Source organism: Aspergillus tubingensis, assembly GCF_013340325.1.
Source record: "Aspergillus tubingensis WU-2223L DNA, scaffold_3, whole genome shotgun sequence".
Lineage (NCBI taxonomy): Eukaryota > Fungi > Ascomycota > Eurotiomycetes > Eurotiales > Aspergillaceae > Aspergillus > Aspergillus tubingensis.
The window spans coordinates 1,034,471-1,057,137 of NW_023336277.1; the positions used below are offsets into that span (position 1 = coordinate 1,034,471).

The 22,667-nt window shown below is 39.2% G+C and overlaps 4 protein-coding genes across 4 annotated transcripts; 2 read left to right on the forward strand and 2 right to left on the reverse strand.

Moving 5' to 3' along the window:
* Positions 1-2,729: 2,729 nt before the first annotated feature.
* AtWU_01545 (F0F1 ATP synthase subunit alpha) lies at positions 2,730-4,394 on the forward strand (the record flags this gene model as incomplete). The annotated part of the gene is made up of 1 exon (XM_035496659.1): positions 2,730-4,394. The coding sequence occupies one exon, from the start codon at positions 2,730-2,732 to the stop codon at positions 4,392-4,394; it is 1,665 nt and encodes a 554-aa protein (XP_035352552.1).
* A 1,785-nt stretch (positions 4,395-6,179) lies between these two features.
* On the reverse strand, positions 6,180-6,719 carry AtWU_01546 (uncharacterized protein; the record flags this gene model as incomplete). The annotated part of the gene is made up of 1 exon (XM_035496660.1): positions 6,180-6,719. The coding sequence occupies one exon, from the start codon at positions 6,717-6,719 to the stop codon at positions 6,180-6,182; it is 540 nt and encodes a 179-aa protein (XP_035352553.1).
* A 459-nt stretch (positions 6,720-7,178) lies between these two features.
* Positions 7,179-8,794, forward strand: AtWU_01547 (uncharacterized protein; the record flags this gene model as incomplete). The annotated part of the gene is made up of 3 exons (XM_035496661.1): positions 7,179-7,423; positions 7,538-7,754; positions 7,817-8,794. The coding sequence occupies 3 exons, from the start codon at positions 7,179-7,181 to the stop codon at positions 8,792-8,794; spliced, it is 1,440 nt and encodes a 479-aa protein (XP_035352554.1).
* A 2,358-nt stretch (positions 8,795-11,152) lies between these two features.
* On the reverse strand, positions 11,153-12,741 carry AtWU_01548 (uncharacterized protein; the record flags this gene model as incomplete). Its single annotated transcript, XM_035496662.1, has 2 exons — positions 11,153-11,328; positions 12,357-12,741. 2 exons carry the CDS (start codon positions 12,739-12,741, stop codon positions 11,153-11,155), a joined length of 561 nt encoding a protein of 186 aa, XP_035352555.1.
* Between the last annotated feature and the right edge of the window lie 9,926 nt (positions 12,742-22,667).

The following is a 22,667-nucleotide window of genomic DNA, read 5'->3' on the forward strand; positions in this document are numbered from 1 at the left end:
AGCGAGAGTCATAGATGAGCAACTTAGGAGGGTGCTGCACAACCACATAATGAGGCATTTCCAGGGAACGGCACTCACTACAACAAGCGGCTCCCACGGAAGCTACTTCGTCACCTGGAGAAACGGTGGCAATAGCAATGATTTCAACATGCATTTCTTAGCTAGACCCTCAAAGAGGTGCCAATAACAATGAGAAGTAGAACATCTATCAACGGACCTTATTTGCAGGCCATGCCAACAAGATTCGAGGAGTCGTAGAGAAAGAAAAACAACTCGAAAACATGAGAAGTTGATCCGTGGGTCGACTTCGAAATAGTATATGTGTGAATCGATGCAAACGGGATTGACAGAGAACGACAGACATTTCATCCTCTTGCATACATATTTATAGTACAGATAATCATTAACCTTCCTCACGCTTCGATAGAACTCAGCGGATACGGTTCGTTTCAATACGAAAGGCATTTAATTAAGGGAACATGATGAACGTCAACTAGAGAGATCAGGCAAGGTAAGGTATGCTTCATGTGTAACGGCATACCAAGGAGCATGGATTTGTGGCAAATTACCATGTTGTTGAATTATTCAGGTTCTCCAATTACTGCAAGGCGGTTTTCAAACTACAAAATCGCGACGAGAGCTTTCGTACAGGTATGCGGATTTTCATTACTGTTGTCGTTGTTAGCCAAATTGGCCACGGTAGCTCCACGCACAGCGAAGATACACCAAGGCAGCATGGGCTTGATGAGAACAGAGAAACTCAGGTCATTATTCCGAAAGAGAAACATGAAAATGATTTACAAGTACCTCTGGAAACGTCCTGCGGTTTTAGAACCGTAACCATCCGTTAAGCCGTCACTGGAGGATTCTACCCCGATAGTTACTAAATTCCTCTGCTTTCGGTTTCTGAATTTCTCTCTACTGACAGCCATTCTTCAAAGCGTTTACAAGATCAAGGTTCACAAACGAATAGTGGCCATGGCACAAACGTACCCCCTCAAAGGTCGTACGATACGTCGAGAATTATTTTACGAAAAAAAACTGCACTTTGCAGTCATACCCTTGGCTCCCGAACAATGAAACATGGGTTCAAGGTATATTATTGCGTCCATGGTCCGGGGGATATTCGTAGATATATAACTGACTGGAGAAGAAAGTTTGTAGGAGAACATTAGACCTAATTACCACGTGCTTTTCCGAGTGATTTAAGCCCTGCTTGACGACTGCAGGGACCGATTATCTAGACTGTGTTAGCCTGGATCGGGGCGTGCACAACCCATCATAAGGGCCATTCTTCGCCCCCCGAAATTGCCGTTCCTGGATCGTTGATTTAAAGAATGCAGATCTACATCGCGAAGAAAGGCCGTCTTCTAGCAATTCTTACCTCCATCTTCTTCAATCTCCCAGCAGCGACCCTGCCGAAATATCTTGTCAACTTATGACATCTCAGACTATCCTCTATTGCCTTCTCAGAAAGGCATTGGCCATTGTGATCACGTCTTTAAAATGCAATTATATAAGCAGGTCCATATCAAAAAGGGACATGTGCTTGTCATATCTATGACAAATAGTCACACGTGCTCTTGAGCCCAATACAGGAAATCAATAAAGTTTTTAAATACTAGTGAGGCTAACTTCATCTCCCTGATAGATAGTGGGTCGTTTTTATATTTACTCCCATATACCTTTATTTCCTCAGGTTATGCAACTGCCGTAAAACGTTACCGCACGATCCCCTCTTGCTGTCGTTGCCCATTATGCCACCTCGTAGATGTCAGTACAGCCAGGATACAGCACGCAAACATCGAATTACTATAGAGACAGCTACGTGCGCACCCAGTCTCACAGACTCAAGGGCAAGGATAATGCCGTCGATGAACCGTTTACTTGTCAATACGGTATTGGCAAGGTACGACATAGATCCGAAGTTGAAGGATGAAAACAGTTGGACTGCTCTTTGATATGCGAAAGGAAATGGAGATATCCCGATATACTACTCTCTCGCGGGCGACCCCCGGCTGAACATCAACAAAATGATCAACCCAATTGGCTCCCCAGGCGAATAATACCACGCGTGCTCTGACATGAAAAAGACAACGATTGTTGGAATGATGCTGGCAATGTGCTTACTTACCGACTTACTTAGACCTCGCCAAAGCGCGGGTTGGGTTGGGTTTTCATTTTCCGAGCCCATACATGGATTATGTTAAAGTGATAATAGGTTGATTCTGGTTGACTTAACCACCTAGTTATCTTTTACAGGGGCGGGATGTATATATGATTCCAATCCCTGTCGAAAGGTTCAGCATCAGCCACCATGATGCTCAACACAGCTACTGTGATACTCAACAGTGATACTCTACATTTTGGGTTATCAGGTTTCCGGGTAACCAATGGGTGCCCAAGCAGGATGGCAAGGCAGCAACTTGCTGCCTTGCCCTTGGGTATCGTTTCGTAATTACCTGGTTAGCATTCCATTACCGGGGGAGTATCTCTTACCACATGAGACGTCGGCCGTAACACCTTCTGTCTGAATGGGCGCATACAGAACCGTGGTAAGGCTGTAAAGCTACCAGCTCCTCGGCTGGCCGTCATAATGACACCAATTATCTGGTGACTGAGAATACTGGCATACATGATGTGTGTCTCCCATCTCGAAATATACCTTTTTTTTTTTTTTTTTTTTTTTTTTTTTTTTTCTTTGAAACCTCAAGTCTTTCCATTCAGCGATGTTTAAATATACTTTGCAGTCACTTAATCGACCGACCGCTGCTACCGTGATTCCCAAAAGAGGCAGATCAACTTCCTGTTCTACTGGCCTACTGGTCACTCGCTGGACGCAATCAATTTCATCTGGTCAAGCTGCCGAACGCCCATCTACCGAAATATCATCGCTGCTCGAGCAGAGGATAAACGGGATTCAAGGCTCACCTAACCTTGCTGAGTCTGGCCATGTCCTGTCTGTCTGTGATGGTATTGTTCGCGCGCGTGGGTTGACGAACGTTCAAGCTGAAGAACTTGTTGAATTTGAATCTGGAGTCAAGGGGATGTGTATGAACTTGGAGTCCAGTCATGTCGGTATTGTTCTTTTTGGTTCTGATCGTCTGGTTAAACAGAGTGACCCTGTCTGGCGAACCGGCGAAATTGTGGATGTTCCGGTTGGTCCTAATATGCTAGGACGGGTGGTTGACGCACTGGGAAACCCTATTGATGGAAAGGGACCCATTGACACCACCGAAAGGAGTCGTGCCCACATCAAAGCTCCTGGTATTCTGCCTCGCCGTTCCGTCAATCAGCCTGTCCAAACTGGTCTAAAGGCCATCGATGCCTTGGTGCCTATTGGCAGAGGCCAACGTGAACTGATTATCGGTGACCGACAGACGGGAAAGACCGCTATCGCCCTGGACACGATTTTGAATCAAAAACTATGGAATAACCAAAGTGATGAATCCAAAAAGTTATACTGCATTTACGTGGCTGTCGGACAGAAGCGGTCCACGGTAGCTCAGTTAGTCAAGACCCTGGAAGAAAACGATGCTATGAAATATTCCGTCATTGTGGCTGCAACGGCGTCTGAAGCTGCTCCTCTGCAATATCTTGCCCCTTTCGCCGGCTGTGCTATGGGGGAGTGGTTCCGAGATAATGGTCGGCACGCCATTATTATCTATGACGATCTGTCAAAGCATGCAGTTGCCTATCGTCAGATGTCGCTGTTGCTTCGTCGCCCCCCTGGACGTGAAGCTTACCCCGGAGATGTTTTTTACCTCCATTCTCGCCTCTTGGAACGTGCAGCAAAGTTGAATGATAAAAAAGGAGGTGGCTCACTCACTGCTCTTCCTATTATCGAGACACAAGCCGGCGATGTATCGGCGTACATTCCTACGAACGTCATCTCCATTACGGATGGGCAGATATATCTAGAAGCTGAACTCTTTAATAGAGGCGTCCGTCCTGCAATTAACGTTGGACTATCCGTTTCTCGGGTTGGCTCTGCGGCCCAGGTTAGAGCTATGAAACAAGTAGCTAGCTCACTCAAGCTATATTTAGCACAGTACCGCGAGATTGCTGCGTTTTCTCAGTTCGGATCAGACCTTGATGCTGCCACCAAGCAAACTCTCAGACGTGGTGAGCATTTGGCAGAACTGCTGAAACAAAAGCAGTACGCTCCGATGGCTGTCAATGAGATGGTTCCCTTGCTGTATGCTGGGATCAATGGTCTTATTGACGGAATATCCATCAGCCAAATCCAACGCTGGGAAACTAACATTCTCGCCCATTTTAAAGAGTCTGAGCCTGAGGTTCTCGCCAAAATCGAAAAGGATGGCGAGCTGAGCCGTAACCTAGAAGCTCAAATTAAGGACATAATTATTGCGTTCAATAGAGCCTTTCCTTGAGCTAACGGGAGCTCTACTTAGCGAAAGTTCTTTGGGTCTTTGATTTACTTTCCTTTACTATTCTATGAATTGCGTAATAGTTAGCTGAATGTACTCTTTAATACTCCAAACCAAGGGGTAATATCTTGCACAGGTTCTTGGACAGGACATTAGCTGGGGAGATATAGCTCGAATCAGTCAGGGTACGCGTTGCAATTACTGCTATCGCCCAAAGCAAAGGTCGTGTCCCTCGGATCTAGCAATGGTACTTGACCAAACACCACAGAATTAAGGGTCAACTAAAGTAAGATAGTAAAATAATCCAAAAAGGGGACTCAGGCGTAACCGAGTTGGAGCTGAATCCTAGCAATATCTAAATATCGATATTAAAGTGCCCAGGATCCGATTTCATGCTTAACACAATTTAGATCTTAGAATCCACGGCACTAATTTTTTCATGGTTATTTTGCGCAGCATAATTGCCACCTTATTAACTGTCATTCGTACGTGATTTCCCAATTGAGACTAAGCACTGCGCGATGTATTTCAAATCCGTTTGCGATAAAGGCTCGTAATTGTCATACAGTAGATATCCAAGAAACCTAGAGCATGTACCGCGGCGTAAGGGTGTTTTTGTTAAAGGAATGGGACAGGATGCCAACGCCAGTTTCTCAGAGGGCTGGGAATATAAGGTGTGGCTGGTACTTATTATTATAATAGAGACGGCTGCTTTGTGTAGGCTGAAGTGAGTGCATTATTTCAATATAGCGAGGAAGACTTCTCATCTCACTGCCACATCTGAAACTGCCATGCTCAAATGAGAATCGGATTTCGGTTGACTTCGCTGTCAAATGCATATAGGTCCAAATTCCCAACTATTAAGTCTCAACCAGAACTGGAAGACAGGCAAAAAAAAAAAAAAAGAACAAAAAAAGGAAAACCCTTGCTTTCATGTTATGTATCTCCAGAATAAAAGTATTATAGTCAAACTCCCCGGTGCCTGATTCCTATACAAGTTTGATATTCCCTTTTCGCACGAAGTAAAGTGGTGATTGCAGCCAAATTGGGAATGAGAATCGAGTAACACAGCATAGAATTCAAAAATCTCATCGCGTGGATACCGAATGGTGGATGAAAGATCATCTGGTCCATTCGAAGATGTTCAAAGGACGAATTTGCCCGTCTCCCAACTTTTGGTCCTTAGTATACATGGTTGATGGGTCCATGCCGGAACAGCTGAAGCAATGATGGGCCAGGACGATGTAAGCCCAATACGAACGCAAGTTGCAGTTATTCCGGGGCGCCTACTCGATCTTCCTGAACCTAAGAGCTTTGATATACTTCTTTGCTTTCACCGTGGCAAACTCTGTTTTTGCTTTTCACACCTTGCCTCACTGCTCTGTCGCGATATTTGAAGGGACGGACATCTGTCAATTAGTTGAGGAGCTAAAAAATGCAGTAGAGCGTCCGTGCGAGTTGCACGATGTGTTGGCGGGATGAGAATTTCGCTGAACCCCTTTTCCTTTGGACTAGCAGAGAAGGACCTAGAATGGTCAATTTCACCCTGCTAACAGGTACCAAGGAAATCGAAGATGAAGCGCGTTCGGTCGTGGGAAGATGAATATATTTCTAGCTGATAATGCGGCTGATGGTTAACAACGGATAGCTGCTGGGTTTCCGAGATCAGGGTCAAGGAGCTCGCTGGGAACTTGGATAACACTGGAATCTAGTGTACAAGGGCAAAATGGGATACGGAATCCTGACATAATATTTGTGATAGTTGATGAAGGGTAAAATCAAGAGCATTCATTTATTTGTGCGGTTATATAATCTCTCGATTTCAGACTTCATACCCGAGGCGACCTTAGCAGTGTAACCTTTCCAAATAAAGAGTTTGAGAAGGCGTGCAACGACAATTTTGCTGAGAAAGTTGTCATTTGGCTTCAGCCAGTACCGCCAGACCACAGTCGTCTTTCCGTTTCCGGCATCTTCATAGAACAAGTTACCTTGCCAGAAATCAAAACCCGTTATCGGCGGCAAGCAGGCATAGACGTAGTGGTGAGAGGATGCATCTCGCTTAATGACGATCTCCTCAATCTTACTGTTGTCTGTCATAGTATACTTGATATTGGAGCCCGTTTCGTTGAAGTTTTCGGATGTCTCCCATGACCGTGCCCCCGGCAACCAGCGATAAGGCTGCATCACTTGGCTGAAATCGATATTTTTGGGCAGGTTCTGCCAGACAAAATCCAGAGGTGCGTCAATAGTTATGGCACTGGTAACGATATATGTATCTTCTTTGGGGAGATCCACCGACATTCGCCGGATCTCTCCGGGAGTAGGCATAGTTGTTTATCAGGTATAGCATCAAGTAGTCCATCGAAAATCGTAAAATCCGGTACGTTGAGTACCATATAGAAGAGCCTTTTTTCGATCTTGCCCAACGGGTTTAATAGAAAGTGAAAATCTGCCGGTGAGCAGGGTGGACCAACAACGGGGTGTTAAAGTTTGGTTGTCATGACTCATGACTCGACCCTACGCATACTGCGACATTTGTGCTGTCGAATGAATGTCTACCTACCCGGAAGAAGTTGACTTTCTACATTACGTCATATGTATGTGATCACATGCCAGTACCGTGTTGTCTTGTTTGCTAAGTCAGAGGATATTCCAAAGACCAAATGATAACTTGTTGGGGAGGCGTTACCTAATCCAGCAATCAAATTTATCAATGAATGTATTATAGACGGATATCTTGCTCATTATCAGTTTTTCTTTACCCTCAAACTATTCATTCGGACCACCATGATCGGAACATCTCCTGCTGAGTACTTCTTCATGCGCATTTGCATCCTGTTTCTTCACAACATTGCGCCAATCAGTGCTTTGTACTGCATTCAGTTACTCCTTGCTCAATTCTTTCATCTACCGACTTATGTCGAAATCATACCCTACCCAATTCAAATCTGGCTCACTGCAGAGGCAATCTTTTTCACGGCTGTATTCGTACCCGTTAAATACGCTCTCGACCGCTCGCCTATATACCACAGGTATATATCTACGGCGTGCAGAGAGCAACTATTTGAGAGTTGTCATGCGAATGTGCCAAATCTGGAGAGATATCTTAGCCGGTGGCTTATGGTCTCAGAGGCTGAATATATTAGACGCGATAACGTGAAAGACTTTATCAGATGGGCGTTCTTCACACCTGGATATGTGCAGGAGCGGGACCAGCAGAACGAGGGGGAAGTCGAGACCTATGTAACCGAAATTGAGAAGCTGACTGGACGAGAACTGCCACCGGGAAGAATGGACGTTAAAAGCCTTGGACAGCTTCTAAATGAAGCGGGCGGTTCACATAGGAGTCTATTATGGTACACTGTCAGCAACCTCCTTTCTATGTGTGTAGAGTCCCATCAAGCTGACATTTGGATTGACTTTAGTGCATCTTTGTGGTTGACACAATGATGTATTGCAAGATGTTATACAGTGGGTTTCACTTTCATCGCAACTCCCTCTCGCGATTCTTTACCGTCTTTCCATTTCGCCCTCCCACGATACTCACGACCTACCGATCACCGGCGCGGCACCTCACATATTGGCATCGACGGCATACATCCAGGACCCGGCTACCCGTACTATTCATACATGGTATCGGAGTTGGGCTGTACCCTTATACGAGCTTCCTCCGGGACCTCGATAAAGAGCTAGAGAGGGGAGCAACCGACGATAATGAGGTTGGCATCATCGCACTTGAGATCATGCCGATAAGCTCCCGAATAACCCATCCGGCTCTGGAAAAAGATGTGATGATACATGAGATCATGGAGATTATACGGTATCATGGGTGGAGCCGCTTCGTGCTCGTGTCTCATTCTTATGGCTCCATAATCGCCGCAAACCTCCTTAAATCCGACCAGTCTGCTCCGCTAATCGGACCAATGGTCTTTATCGATCCAGTATCATTCCTCCTCCACCTGCCTGACGTGGCATACAATTTCATAGCCCGACGGCCAGCACGGGCGAACGAATACCAGCTATGGTATTTCGGAAGTAAAGACATTGGAGTTGCGCATGCGTTGGCAAGGAGATTTTCTTGGGTTGACAACATCATTTGGAAGGAGGACCTCAGGATAAAGGGCGACAATAATCAAGAGGAGGACAGAAACGTTACAGTTGTTTTAAGTGGTAAGGATTTGATTGTGGATGCCGAAACGGTGGGGCAGTACTTGATGGGTTCGTCCTCAGGAGCCTGGACAGTTGACAAAGACGCAGCACAAGCATGGAAAAACAGGCCCTGGGTTGGACACGGACTTGAGCTGCTGTGGTATGAACAGTTGGATCATGCTCAGGTTTTTGATTTTGAGAATACTAGGGGGCCAGTGATTAGGGCGGTCTCTGTGTATTCAAATGCGATCTAAAACTCATTCCGGTAATATGAGAGGTTGGCTTCGGTCTGACGTGGAGTCTAGCGCAGGCCAAATCCATTTTTACCTCCCATGCCAACCAATGACCTGTTCTGATTTTGTATAGCCTCACTGTCGTAGTTCTGTTGACATTGATCCCGCTTCCGTTTCTTCGGCTCTGGCAAAAGAATCAGCTGGGTGACGACGTCAGCATTTTACCAAATTGGCAAATCGAGTTCCGGTTCGTTACTCACCTGCAGCCGCTGATGTTGCACGGCCGGAACCGCAGCTGGTGTAGCAGTTGGTGATCCTGTCACCGGTACAGGACAGCCTTTGACCGTCGAACTTGGGCCTGGACTGATGGGGACCATCTACGATGGAACCCAAAGGCCACTGGAAGCTATTTTATACCTGATAAGAAGCATCTACATCCCACGTGGAATTGATGTCCCTGCACTCAACCGCGAAAAAGTCTGGAACTTCAAGCCAGGAAATTTCAAAATTGGAGACTACATCGCTGGTGGTGATATCTGGGGAAGTGTGTTTGAAAACAATTTGCTTGATGATTATAAGATCATGCTGCCTCCGCGTGCAAGGGGAAGAATAACGCGAATAGTAGGGCCATTTAGCTACACCATCATTGAGAAGCTTCTGGCAGTTGAGTTTGATGGTAACGAAATAGTATACAGCATGATGCATATTTGGCCGGTACGCATTCCTCGACCCGCCACTGAAAACTTATGCTGTGACTCCCCTTTTCTCACTGGGCAGAGAGTTCTTGATGCTCTCTTTCCATGCGCACAGGGCGGTACAGTATATATTCCCGGTGCGTTTGGAAGTGGTAAGACTGTCATCAGCTAAAGTATTCCCAAATTCTCAAACAGCGATGTAATTATCTATGTTGGATGCGGTGAGCGTGGTAATGAAATGGCCGAGGTCTTGATGGAGTTTCCTCAAGTACGTCAAGTATAGCGTACCGGACCGGACTTTTAAGGATTGCAAATCTGACTCGAAGCTTAGTTGTCCATAAATATTGGTGGCCGAACAGAGCCTATAATGAAGCGAACTTGTCTAATCGCCAACACCTCCAACATGCCCGTGGCCGCCTGCGAAGTTTCAATCTACACGGGTATCACTATCTCAGAGTATTTCCGTGACCAAGGCAAAAATGTAACGTTGTTGGCGGATTCTACCTCTTGCTGGGCCGAAGCCTTACGTGAGAATTATGGTTGACTGGGGGAAATGACTGCAGATCAAGGGTTCCTTGTCTACCTAGGTTCCAAGCTAGCTTCTTTCTATGAACGTGCAGGACGGGTCGTGGCTATCGGCCGTGCAGAAAGGAATGGTAGCCTCAGTATTATCGGTGTAGTGAGCCCTCCTGGTGGGGATTTTTCAGATCCCGTCACTAGCTGTACTCTCGGTATTGTTCAGGTCTTTTGGGGTCTGGACAAAACTCTCGCACAAAGGAAGCATTTTCCGTCAGTCAACGTTTCATTATCGTATAGTAAATACCCTGCGGCCTTGGATGAATACTATGAAAAGTACAGGCCTGGCTTTCCACAACTGAGAACTAAGATGAAACAGCTTCTATCTATGACGATCTGAAACAGTTCGTCCAACTGGTCGGTAAGACTGCACTTAACGACCACGAAAAAATTATACTTGATGTGGCTTCACTGGTTGAAGAAGACTTTCTACAGCAGAATGCTTACAGTAGCTATGACCAGTTCTGCCCTCTGTGGAAAACCGAGTATTTGATGAAAGGTTTTATGGATTTTTACGGTGAAAGCCAAGCTATCATTTCTCAGGGCTATAGCTGGGCAAAAGTCAAAGGATTCAGTGCTGATACCTGGAGTGCACTTCGAAATATGAAATTTGAGACACCAGATGATGAAGATATCGTGTCAGCCAAGGTGAGAGGTCGGCCGAAGTACGGTCAATAGTCTATTCTAATCTTTCAACAGTACAATAATATTCTGCACACAATGCTTGATAATTTCGCCTCCTTCCTAGCTAGTGCAGCTGACACTGAGGGCCGAGCACGATCTTCGAAGTGCTAAGATTTCCCGATATATGTTGCACGCCGGCTAGTTCTCTGTTTTCTATCGTTCATTTATTAACAGGAAGAACGGCTCTTAAAGTCCATACCAGCTTATTTATCCCTTCTTGAGAAAATTGTGGGAGCATAGTTGATCGTTGGCCACTGCAATGAAGCATACCAATCGAATATGATGTAGACAACTTTTACGTTGAAATTGATACGAGTCGTTAGTATCATCAACCAGAATTATGTTCTCGACGACATGTGCAGTTGCGATAAAACCGTTATGATACTGGCTGTTGGGTTGATAGCCGTGACCTTTCCTAGGATGATCATTCAACAGTCTTAGTGGTCAAATACATCTCAGTGTCATCTTGTCGTTGTGCTCTCATTTCAGCTTTTATGCAATTACTCGTATCCTCGCGATTCGTTCCTGACTCCTTCTTGTTCGGATCCCTGACTTCGAATCCAGGGACAGTCCAGTCGTCCTCGGAGACCCAAAATTGGCCTATGGGGACGGTTAAAGGTTATAGGAGTAATAGCGTTCAAAGGGGCTTCCATAGACGTTCGTGGAGCTGACAGGGCTGTGAACGGATGGGGTAGATCACTGTATATAAATCTGCCTCTAAATCCCTTAGTCCATACTCGAAGACAGATCCCATACATAGCCCCATCAGCTCCTGCAACGTAAAAGCGAGCCCTGGGAGTCGAGAGGCAGCCGCAACGTGATCTGCCTCCCACGTCACACCAGGATGTGCCGATCACCTTTCTGACAAGTTAACTAAACTCACGGTGTAGCTCCCATGGGCTCAAAGGCTGGGGAGGTGCAGGAGAAAGAGGGCACGACACATGTTGGTAACACATGTTCGCGTCTTTGACTCGCGGACCCACTTTACCGAATCACTGAAGTCAGAATGATCAACTGCGCAGCCGATTCGTCCAAAACTCCAGCGCTACTGGCGAACCCGATGCAGCAAAGGGTGGAAGTTTGTTTAGAACAACTTATTCCTTTACCTGAGGATCGACAGACATATATTGCCCTGCAGCAGCCAGCACCAACATTCTCTCCCAAAAGAAGATAGCTATATACTCTTAGTATCGTACAAATCTTATTTTCTACCGGATAGGCTTGGCACAAGACAGTAGTTCCGGGCGATGTAACTCCGACCATTCCATGGGTATATTCCCGGCTTCTTATGTAAAACGTTCCATTCCCTTCTCCTTCGCGCGGCGGCATCCATTCCAACTCCATCTCCATGTACGGAGCTGAACGGCGGGTTCTTCTGTGAGGGGTCGGAACCCTCTCAAAGATGCCGCTCACTCTTTTGTGCAGATGGTGATTTCCCGTCTCTTGGGCCCTCCCATTTTCCTCCAAATTTCTATAGCTCGACATCAGCTCGAGGTCACGTTGAACATTGCGCTACCGCGCAATGGAACTAAAACCTACCGGAATCTGGTTTCAAGAGTTGAAGATATAGATCAGCAGCGTTCGAAGGAAGTAGCAGCGGGCTTAAAACATCATAGGACGGGACATACTCACAAAGCAGCGACATGAGCGTCCTCTGACTGGCCACGTCAATGGGATGGTCGGGAAGCTGGTCGCGGCCACACTGTCGGTCTCGCACACTCCATCCCTCTCGCTTTGGTCCTTTTCATGGATTTGCATGCCCTCGCCCGAGGCGGTCTGGGATTTCGATTTCCTGTCATCTGGCGGGGCCGATTCTGTGATGTGTGAGGCAGTCGACCAGATACCGGAATGGGGCTTTCTCTCAGCTGATGCCAGTACTTTCCGGAGCTCGTTCAGTTGTGGCAGGTGGGTTTTCATTGTTCGCTGAGGATATGGGTGACGCAGAAGAGATGAAATTTCGGTGAGAGTGTGCGTATACCCCGAAAGCGAGAGACCCCAGCCGAGGACGCACATGACGCTTTATAAAGGCTGGCTGTCTCGTTGACTCAAATGCAAGGTGACTCCACGCGCCAGTCCTGCGTTAAACGGTCCACCCAACGCAAGTCCAAATATGAAGGTAACATCGAGGCTAAAGGTCTAGGCACGGGCAGGCCAGGGGTTGGGTGTAACCCTGCCGGCCCTTGTGGTACTAAACGGTGACCAACCAGGGACTGGTCAAACTATTTGCAGTCTGGCTATTTCGCCTGCCCACAACCCAGAACAACTGGGGCTGGACTCCCTGACCCGAGTGGTCGGACGGCCAGAAGACGGGTGACCTCGTCCATGGAAGCGATACAGATATATACCATAAAGCAAGAAAACAATGAACCCTTAAAACAATACAGGCTGTCTAGAATCGGCCCTCCAACCATTAATCGCATGCTAAAAAGGAACCCAGTATTACTCTCCGTACTAAAACCCGCAAGAGAATTTTCAACAAAACGCTTGGGATCAAAGGATTCTTTTAGGATCTGTCCCGGAAAACACCCCCGATCTCCTTAGGGTGTCCCGCTCCCGCTCGTCCCTGGGCCACACAAACATCCGAATCCAATAATCGGCGTGATCGATGGCCCGCATGTATGAACGAATAACTTGGCAGATCTGCTTGCGGCACTGTTCGAGGTTGCAGGGGGTGCATTCCACGCGCCAAAGGAAGAATGGCAAGACGTCGACTGATTCCAATGTGTACTTATGAACGACCGTAAGGTGAATTTCTGAACAATCGACGGGGTATGACAGCATGGCAGAGGCATACCGAAAGACATCCTCGGGGTGCGTAAGCGGGGATAGGATTCTGGGCCCATTCCAAGTCAGGAATTCGGGATCCTCATAAGACAGATAACAGTCAGCTGCCACGGTCCCATACTCGCAGGGTGATACCTCGTCGCTCAGCTGCAGGTTGATCATTACCATATCAGGCAAATCTTCGTCTTTTTTCGAGTGTAGTGTGCGATGAGATGATTAGAGCCTTTCGCGGACAGTGCGCCTTCTGGATCTTCGCCCTGTAGCGGCCTCCCAATGTGTAGCTGTAGTCTTGAGCTTCGTGGAATTTGTACATACACTATTGTACGATGTATAATGTTTGTGTAGACAATCCTCGCGTGAAGGCCCTGAACTCTTCATCAAGCGAGAATCAGATACAATGGAGAATTGCCTGTAGCCCCCGTACCCTTTATAACGCCTTGTACTGTCGCGGTGAGATAGTCCGCCTCAGTGGGGTGTCCAAATATTCTGTCTGGTCCGTTTTAACGCTGGGTTAGGACTGCGGGCCGAGAGTGGTGGAACATTGGTCAAATCACGCCGATCCTGTCGGGCAAGCAGCTGGGCAAAATGTAGGGGTATTATGGAACAGCTTGGAAATTACCTTGCGCAGACGTTATGCCATGATTATCTCCAGCTGCCCATCATGGGCAAAAATCCAGACCGGCCACCTGCTGATAGAATAATTCTGACCATCCTAGTTGACAGCACCGCCCCTCAATGTGACCTTATGCTTCTGGTATTGCTCAATACGGTCAAAGGCACAGTCGCCAAGCGACAGACCTTGGGAAAATGAGCGGTGCGCTTTGTGGGGACGACGTCGTCGGTTCTGGACCGTGCTCTCAACTCACGCGGTTATCCAGTCTGGGGTAGACCTGGCCAAAACGCGGGTTGGGTTGGGTTTTCATTTTCTGAACCCGCCCACGGGTTACCCAGCCTGGGTTTCGTGGTGAGGTGAGAATAGATTGATTGATTGTTGTTACTTAAGGAGTTATCTTTTACAAGGGCGGGATAGCACATATGTATGTGTGGTCCCATCCCTGCCATAAGGTTCAGCCACCATGATACTCATCACAGCCACCGTGATATTCAACACCACCCATGGTTTGCTGACTAAGACCCAAACCCGCCCATGGGTTGGGTTCTTGGCGGGTACCCATGGGCTTGGGCGGGCTTTGGCGAGCTCTAGTTTGGGGATGGGAACTTCGTTCCCTTTTCAACTTCATTCCCTTTTCAATCTGCGCTTCCCCCGGCTGCGCTCCCCCAGCTTTGGGGAAAAGGGGGTAGAGACAGTTACCTTGGAAATGTGACGCGGAACACGTTGACGCGACACGCGACACGACGCGTTTTCTTGACGTATTATGTCAGCCAAATCCTCCCCACACCTGTGGTGCGACTTGTTGAAAGACTAGTCGGCAATCTAGAATGACGTGTATTATATTTTCCCGTTCACTGCAGAGGCACCGGTCATTATTACAGAAGCTGAACAACTTTCTGTATGTGGGCAGCCAGCAATATCCTAATTATATCTGGGTTAGAAGGTATGCTTGATTTCTTGGCAGAGCTCTATAGAGTTGTCTGGTGTATTTTGCTGGTAATATATTATTAATTTTCCAGAGATAGCTGTTATTTCTGGACTCTTTCTATTCTTTCTTTTATTAAGTAAGGATTCCTTGCCTGATGTATGCTCTTTCACACAAGAGTAGGGGAGAAAATGGGTGTATCTTGCTAGGTATGGCTGCTTTTTTGGTAAGCTTAGCTGTGTTGTTACTGAGGATCTTGCTGTGTCTGGGAATCTACTGTAATTAAATTATAATATTATATATTCTTATAGTCTTGGCTGCTTGAAGAATTATATAAATATTTTATTAATCTGATTTATTGCGGGGTTTCTGAATAGCTAGTAGTGCTGATATACTATTACTGAGAATAGTAATTATTTTTATTTATTTCTGGCTGGCTCTCCGCTGTTACAGCACGGTTTTATTAATAAGATTGATTATATAAAGAATACTGATTAGTTCGGCGGCATGTACTGACTATTAGTCTGTAGATTTAATTTATATTTATAAGTTTTCAGTTATTATTAATCTGTTATTAAGAACTGCGGCTGTAGTATCCAGATGGCCTTGGCACCCTGAGATATTAGAGTATATTATAAAATCTAATTTAAACTGTGCTGTCTCTGCCTGCTCTATTATTATTTCTTTATTAATTATAATATTAATTTTAGAAAAGGCTTCAGTCTGCCATGGTAGTTATAAAGCTGGATTAATTATTTCCAGATTATTAAGTCTTTCTAGATTTATGGTTTTCAGAGCCTCCGCGAGTAGAAACTGGATATATAATTTAATATTATCTTATTATCTCTGGGTTTGAAGCAGGACTTCCCGGATTAGATACTTCCGTGGTAATGTGTGGAGTTGAGTAATAATAATTTAAGTATACTGGTATAGACGAAGAGAGATAGGCAGTATATAAGCTTTAATATTAAAAGTAGATGTGGCTACTGTTCAGAAAATAAAAAAAATATAAATAAGTATTGTATACTACACGGTATATAATTATCTTAAGTATATTTTATTTTACAGTAGATCATGCCATACAGTTAATATATATTAAATAACTGGTGTGATATATATTTTATATAATTATTATATCTGTTTAAACTAAAGCTGTTACAGCTTCTTAATTATTATATTAATTTTAATAGCTTACTTGACAGCTTATTATACATATTTTTTTTATTATAATTTATAGTTAAAAATAATGCCGAGGAGCTTTGCAGTTATTGATAAAGTAATAATATTATTATTTATAGTGATTTGACCTTGATATTATTCTCTTTTCTTTTTAATAATATAGATGAGTTCAGTCTTTTCAGTAGTAAAGCTTGATTCTGTTTTTCGAATCCAGGCTTTAATCCGGGATATATTTTTAGATTAAAGTTTAGCTAAGTTTTCTTTAGTAGATTATCTAACCCGCCCACGGGAGTAATCATTGATAAAGACTGATATACTACTATAAAAATTAATTAATTAGTCCACCAGATTACTGTTAAAAAATATAAATAGAATAAGAGATAAGAAAGAACCTTGTACTAGTCCAGTATTTTTTAATGATTTTACCTCAAAGCAGTAGTTATTAAATCTAATACTGGCTTGTTAATTATTCATGAAACTTATAATTTATTTTTAAGTAATCTTAGAAATATTTTTAACTTGGAGATAAATATCAAGATTAATTTTATTTATATTATTAAAAATACTCTTCAGATCAAAGATTATTAAGATAATTATTCTCTGTCTATATTATATCTGATTAATTATATTAGTTAATATTAACAGGGCCTGCTCGGTTGTTTGTTCTAGATATCTGCTAAACTGGATATCCGGGAGAAGTCTATAATACTTTATGAAATAGAACAGCTGCTGGATTATTATTATTTTAAGTAATTTATTAAGTATATTTAGTAGTGAGATCAGCTGGTATACTTTCAGGATTAAGTAATCTAATTTCTTGGGCTTATATAGAACTACAATCCGGGTGCTTTTCTACTTTCGGGGGTAGTACTCTAAGTTAATTAATACTATAAAAATTCATGTAATAAGATTTCTAAGGTATCTCTATAGTTATTTCCAGATTAATATCAGGAGCTTATTCTCTCTGGATACTATTAAGCTTTTTACTGTTTATAAGAATCTATAAACTTTGAGTTCTGTGATTGGTTGCCATAGAAGTTCTGCTGGAATTTATATAAATATTTTTTTTTAGGCCGGTGCCATTATTAAGAAGAATATATTTATAAATACTTCAGCCTTCTTTTAATTTCCAGTCATGCTGTAGTTATTAATTTTAAAAGCTAGAATACTACTTCAGAATTCATGTGGCTGTATATATATTATTATTTTCTAAAACTTTTCTTTCCCTGTTTTGTCCAGAAACTGTTTTTAATATATAATTTTAGCTTTCTTAATTACCCGTGTTTATGTCTGGTACTTTTAGTATATCTTCTTAAAAAGTAGTTTAGTATAAGAATTATTCTATTCTATTTTTATGCAGCTCTCTTACCATTTATATCATATTTAGTTTATTATTTTTTATTAGATTTTAAGGTCTGGTGTAAACTAATATTTAATATATAATAATAGTTATAAGTTCAGGATATTCTTATTAATAACTGTTATAATTGCTTGAATAAGTTTCTTTATTATAATATTAAGTATTTTAATTATATTTAATATCTTCCAGGGTCTCATACTTCTTTATATATTTTATTTAATCTTTTTCTAATTAGCTTGTTTATATACTTTCCTTAGTTTAGTATTAGGATTATACAGTATTCAGAGACTTTATTCTAAGTAAATTACTCAGTGATCAGAGCTGTAATTATCATGGTAAAGATAATATTTAAAAAGTATTCCCAGACCTGTCTATTAATATCTGATTAATAATAAAGTTTCTACTGGAATAGTTTAGTAATTAAAAAATTACTGTGCCGTATGGAAAGCAGCTCTGAAGACTATAAATATTAAAGAAATTGATTAATTCACTTATATCTTTGATGAAATAGAATTAGTACCAGAAATAACAGAGATAAAACAGCTCATAGTCACCTGTAACACAGTCTTAACTAGTCTGGTTAATTTTAATATTATCTATTAACTAACATTTATATTTAGACAATGACTTTACCTGTTTCTATCAGTAGAATCCTGGTTTATAAGATTCTACTACAGTAAATATCTCTAGAATTTATATCTTAAGCCAGCTATATAAATAATAATATTATAAATAATACCACACCAGGATACTTCTAGGGACCTGAATATAAATTAAATATAATATTTTCTTTTTTTAAACTAACTAATATATATATCTGTATTCTTAAGCTACTATAAAATCTCTATAAGCTGATTTAATAAGATATATTAATAATACTACATTACTGTAGTCCAAGTATAAATTAGAAATATAAATACCAGTAATACCACGCAGTAATAATTTAGATATAAACTGGAAATATATTATATTTAGTACTCTCTAGTTATTATTATAATACTACAGCCCACTACTTCTAAGAAGTAGTTTTTTATTATTATTTATAGTCTTTCTCAAACAATTAATTATATTTTATAAAGATTCTTACTAGCAATATCCAGTCTGTATATTATTTATATAATTAGTTACTATTAATCTAGCTTAGTTCTTATTATATAATTTAATATTCTACAGCAGTGCGCTGTCTCTGTCTAGATAATATATAATTTAATTTTAATATAAATCTTATTCTTAATATATTTAATAATTATTAATCTGCTAGATTTAATAATTTTTATTACTTTAAAGAATATCTAGGCTTTGTTCTAATCCTTACTGAAACAGACTATTTTATCTTTTAATATTTCTTTATATTTCCTACCTTAATCCCAAAGCTAACTGAATTTAAGAATATCCTATCACTCTACCAGAATAGCTTTATATCAGGTAGTTTTTATATCTTAATATTCTTTTAATAATTAATCTAGTTTCTTATAGAGCTCCCAGGTACTCTTTTAATAGAACTTAAAAAACTTCTTATATTTATCTTAACTAGTCTTTCAACAAGTTACCTTATAAATACAGGGAGGATTTGGTTGATATAATATATTAAAAAAATATATCATATTATATATTATATTAATATATTTTATATCATATTTTTAAAATAACTATATCCCTATCCTGATCTTCCCAAAGCTAGAAGAGCATAAATAAAAAAAAATTAAAATTAGAAAGAAAATAGCTATAGTATAACTTAATATAAAACTAATTTTACTAATTTAAATACTTTTATTTATTCCAGGACCTACTGCCAAGAAGCTAGTCTAGAGATTAAATATAAATTAATTAGATATTTAGCACGCAGATTATAAGTATAAAAACTTAATAATATATTTCTACCAAGCCCTGAGATACAAGTTTATATTAAATTAAGACTTGATAATATAATAAACTGATAATATCTAATTAGTATATTATACTTAAAATAATAAAATATTTATATATTTATATCTTTATAGACCTGATGTGCCGGGGCTGAAAATAATTCTTATAAACTTTAAATCCCAGACAGACAATATTGTCTAGATAAATATAGTTCTTATTATAGAAGCTAATAAAAGACTGGCTAAAGTAAAATAAGATATACATTACTTTAAATTTACTTTAATAAATTAGATAAGTAGTGACTTATCTTAATTAGTTTACAACTGTGAATTTCAAAATATTTAGCATATTCTAAGCGGGATATAAGTCAGTATTAGATTTTCTATATCTCTCAGGTGCTCTTTCTGAAAAGAGACTTACTAGATACAAAAAAAAATAGAATTAAATTAATAAATACCTATTATATCTAAAATTAAATGAATAATATCCAGCCTGATATATATTCTAGAATAATTTGATTTTCTCTAACTGCTAAACAAATCAGCTGAATCTTAGAAAATAATTATATTATCTATTTTTTCTTTATAGTTAACCAGTTCTTCTGTTTCAATGACATATCTGGACCTAATTTAAATAAAATAAAGATATGATATTATAGATAAAATTAAAATTAAGAAATCCTAAATTAATATAAAAATATAAATTATTTTCAGAGAATATAAGTTTATTAACTTCCCCTATGCTCAAGATCTGCTGTAGTATATCTATTATTAAATCCTAAAACTGAACAGTTTTAAAAGATAAGCTAAATACTAGCAGTTAATTATTAAAAAAAAAGCTACTAATTAAACTAAGTCTAAATAATCTTTGAGTATCTGTAATTCTGTACTTTATATTTACTCAGCTTATAATAACTAGTATATAAAAATAGAAAACTCTGCTTTAAATAATCTCCAGATAATTAATATCTAAAATATAAATACCAGACCTGCATAATAAATACTTTATTTATTATCTGGAAATTTTTTAGAATGAAATACTTTATATCATATAAGAAATTTATTAACTAAGATAATTTTATCTAGTAATTAATATTAATTATCTAATTCAACTTTTATATCACTGATCTTTCCCAGTGATTATAAACCTGTGATATTATAAATTATTTTTAAAATCTATTTAAAAAGACTTATTACTTTTAATTAATACAAGAAATGTGACTTCAAGAAATCTTTTATTTATCTTTAATCTATAACAGATAATTTACTGTTCTTTAGATAATGTATTCAATATTAATATATATACTGAAGCTCAGGTAGAATATACTTTTTAAGTACTATCTTTTTTATCTTATTTCTCTTTAAGATTAGATCTGAAATATAGTATATATCTCTGTATAAATCATGATTTATATATAGAAGATAATTTTTAATAAGCTGCATATAACCTGCTGGTTTATTAATCCAGAATTTATTAGATACTAAATAATTAACCAAAACTTCACTAAATAAGAGATAAAGAAGCTGGATAAAAATACTATTATCTTTTAATACTAATATTACAGACTGGAGAAAATTCAGTCTATCTTAGACTTTAATTTTATTAAAATAAATGAATTTAGCCAGAAAGATAAACAAGAATAGACTAAAAAAATAACTAATAATATTCATAATATAATAAAAATCATTTATCTAATAACTTAATTCTGTCAGCTTCTTCTATAATACAGTATACTCTAAAACTGGGAAATAAATACTAATTAATTTTAAATATTTACTATTAACCTTCTTCATCCCATTGCTCGAGTGTAAGAATAAAATATGATTTAAAATTAATTATCTAGTAGTTCTTCTTCACAGTTAAAAAATAATTATATTATTATAGTATAAATGAACAGAGACACAGCTATATTAATTAAATACTTAAAATTCTTATTTCCAGGCCAGTCTTATAGTAACTTATAATCACTTCTTATCTTATTAAGCCTTTTCCAGAGGAAGATTAAGATATTATACTTAATAATTAATCTTATAATTTAATAGAGAATAATAATATCCTTATCAATTAGATAAAAACCCTTAATAATTAATGATTCTAGCTTACTGGTAACCAATATTTATAATTAAATATCTTTTAAATTATTCAATTTAGATAGAGTTAAGAGAAAGATTATAATATTAACTAGTACTTAGTATTTATCTAGATTATTAATAACAGCTACCAGAATTAATAGAGTCTTACAGTTAAGATTAAGACTTTTAAAAGATTAAAAAAATAGTTTATTAAACTGTTCTTTTATATTACTACTTCTAATATTATATAAATCTTGAATTACTTTCTTGACTGCCTGTTAAAAATAAATTAATCTCTTTATTATTTTTTTAATAAAAATAATAAAAAGCTGTCTAATATTCTTATAATCTACTTTATTCTTCTTAAAGAAGAAGCTGCTATCTAGAAAATCCTTATTATTTAATTACCAAACCATTATCTATAATATAATAAACTTTTCTATTCCTATTATACCCTGCAGCTAAAATACAGCTTATCTATCTGGATTAATAATCTAGTTCTTAATATTCTTAAGAAATTTAGTTTAAGTCTCTTATAGATATTATTAATACTCTTTTCTGGTATATATATTATAATAAGTCTTTTCTATAATCTTGAGCTCTGTAAGGATTATCTTATTATAAATTTTATTAATTAAGTCTAGTATATAATTAATCTTAGTTAATATTTAATCTATTTTTTTAAGTAACTGAATTTCTTTCTCTCTTTATTTATGCTGATTAACTACCTGGAACTATTAGTTTAATTATAATTCTACTTTATTAATAGATTTCTAGAGTTTAAAAAAAAGATTTTTAAATATACTCTTCCAGATCTAGATAATACAGCTGCAGTTATAAAGTGACTGGACTAGAATAGTAAATATTAAAATAATAATATATACCTAGATAAGAACTGTCTTAATATATTTATTAATATTTAGATTTTTCTGGTATTTATTCTCTACAAAGATATACTGTATAAATATATCTATAAGAAAAATATAAGACTCCAACAAAGCTATTTTTTAACTGTAATAATTTTGCATCATCTTAAATCATTTTTATCAATTATATAATCTTTAATATCTTTCAAAAATAATTATAAGTATACTATAAGTTCTAGGGACATGACTATCTAGATATTAGTTATATATTCTA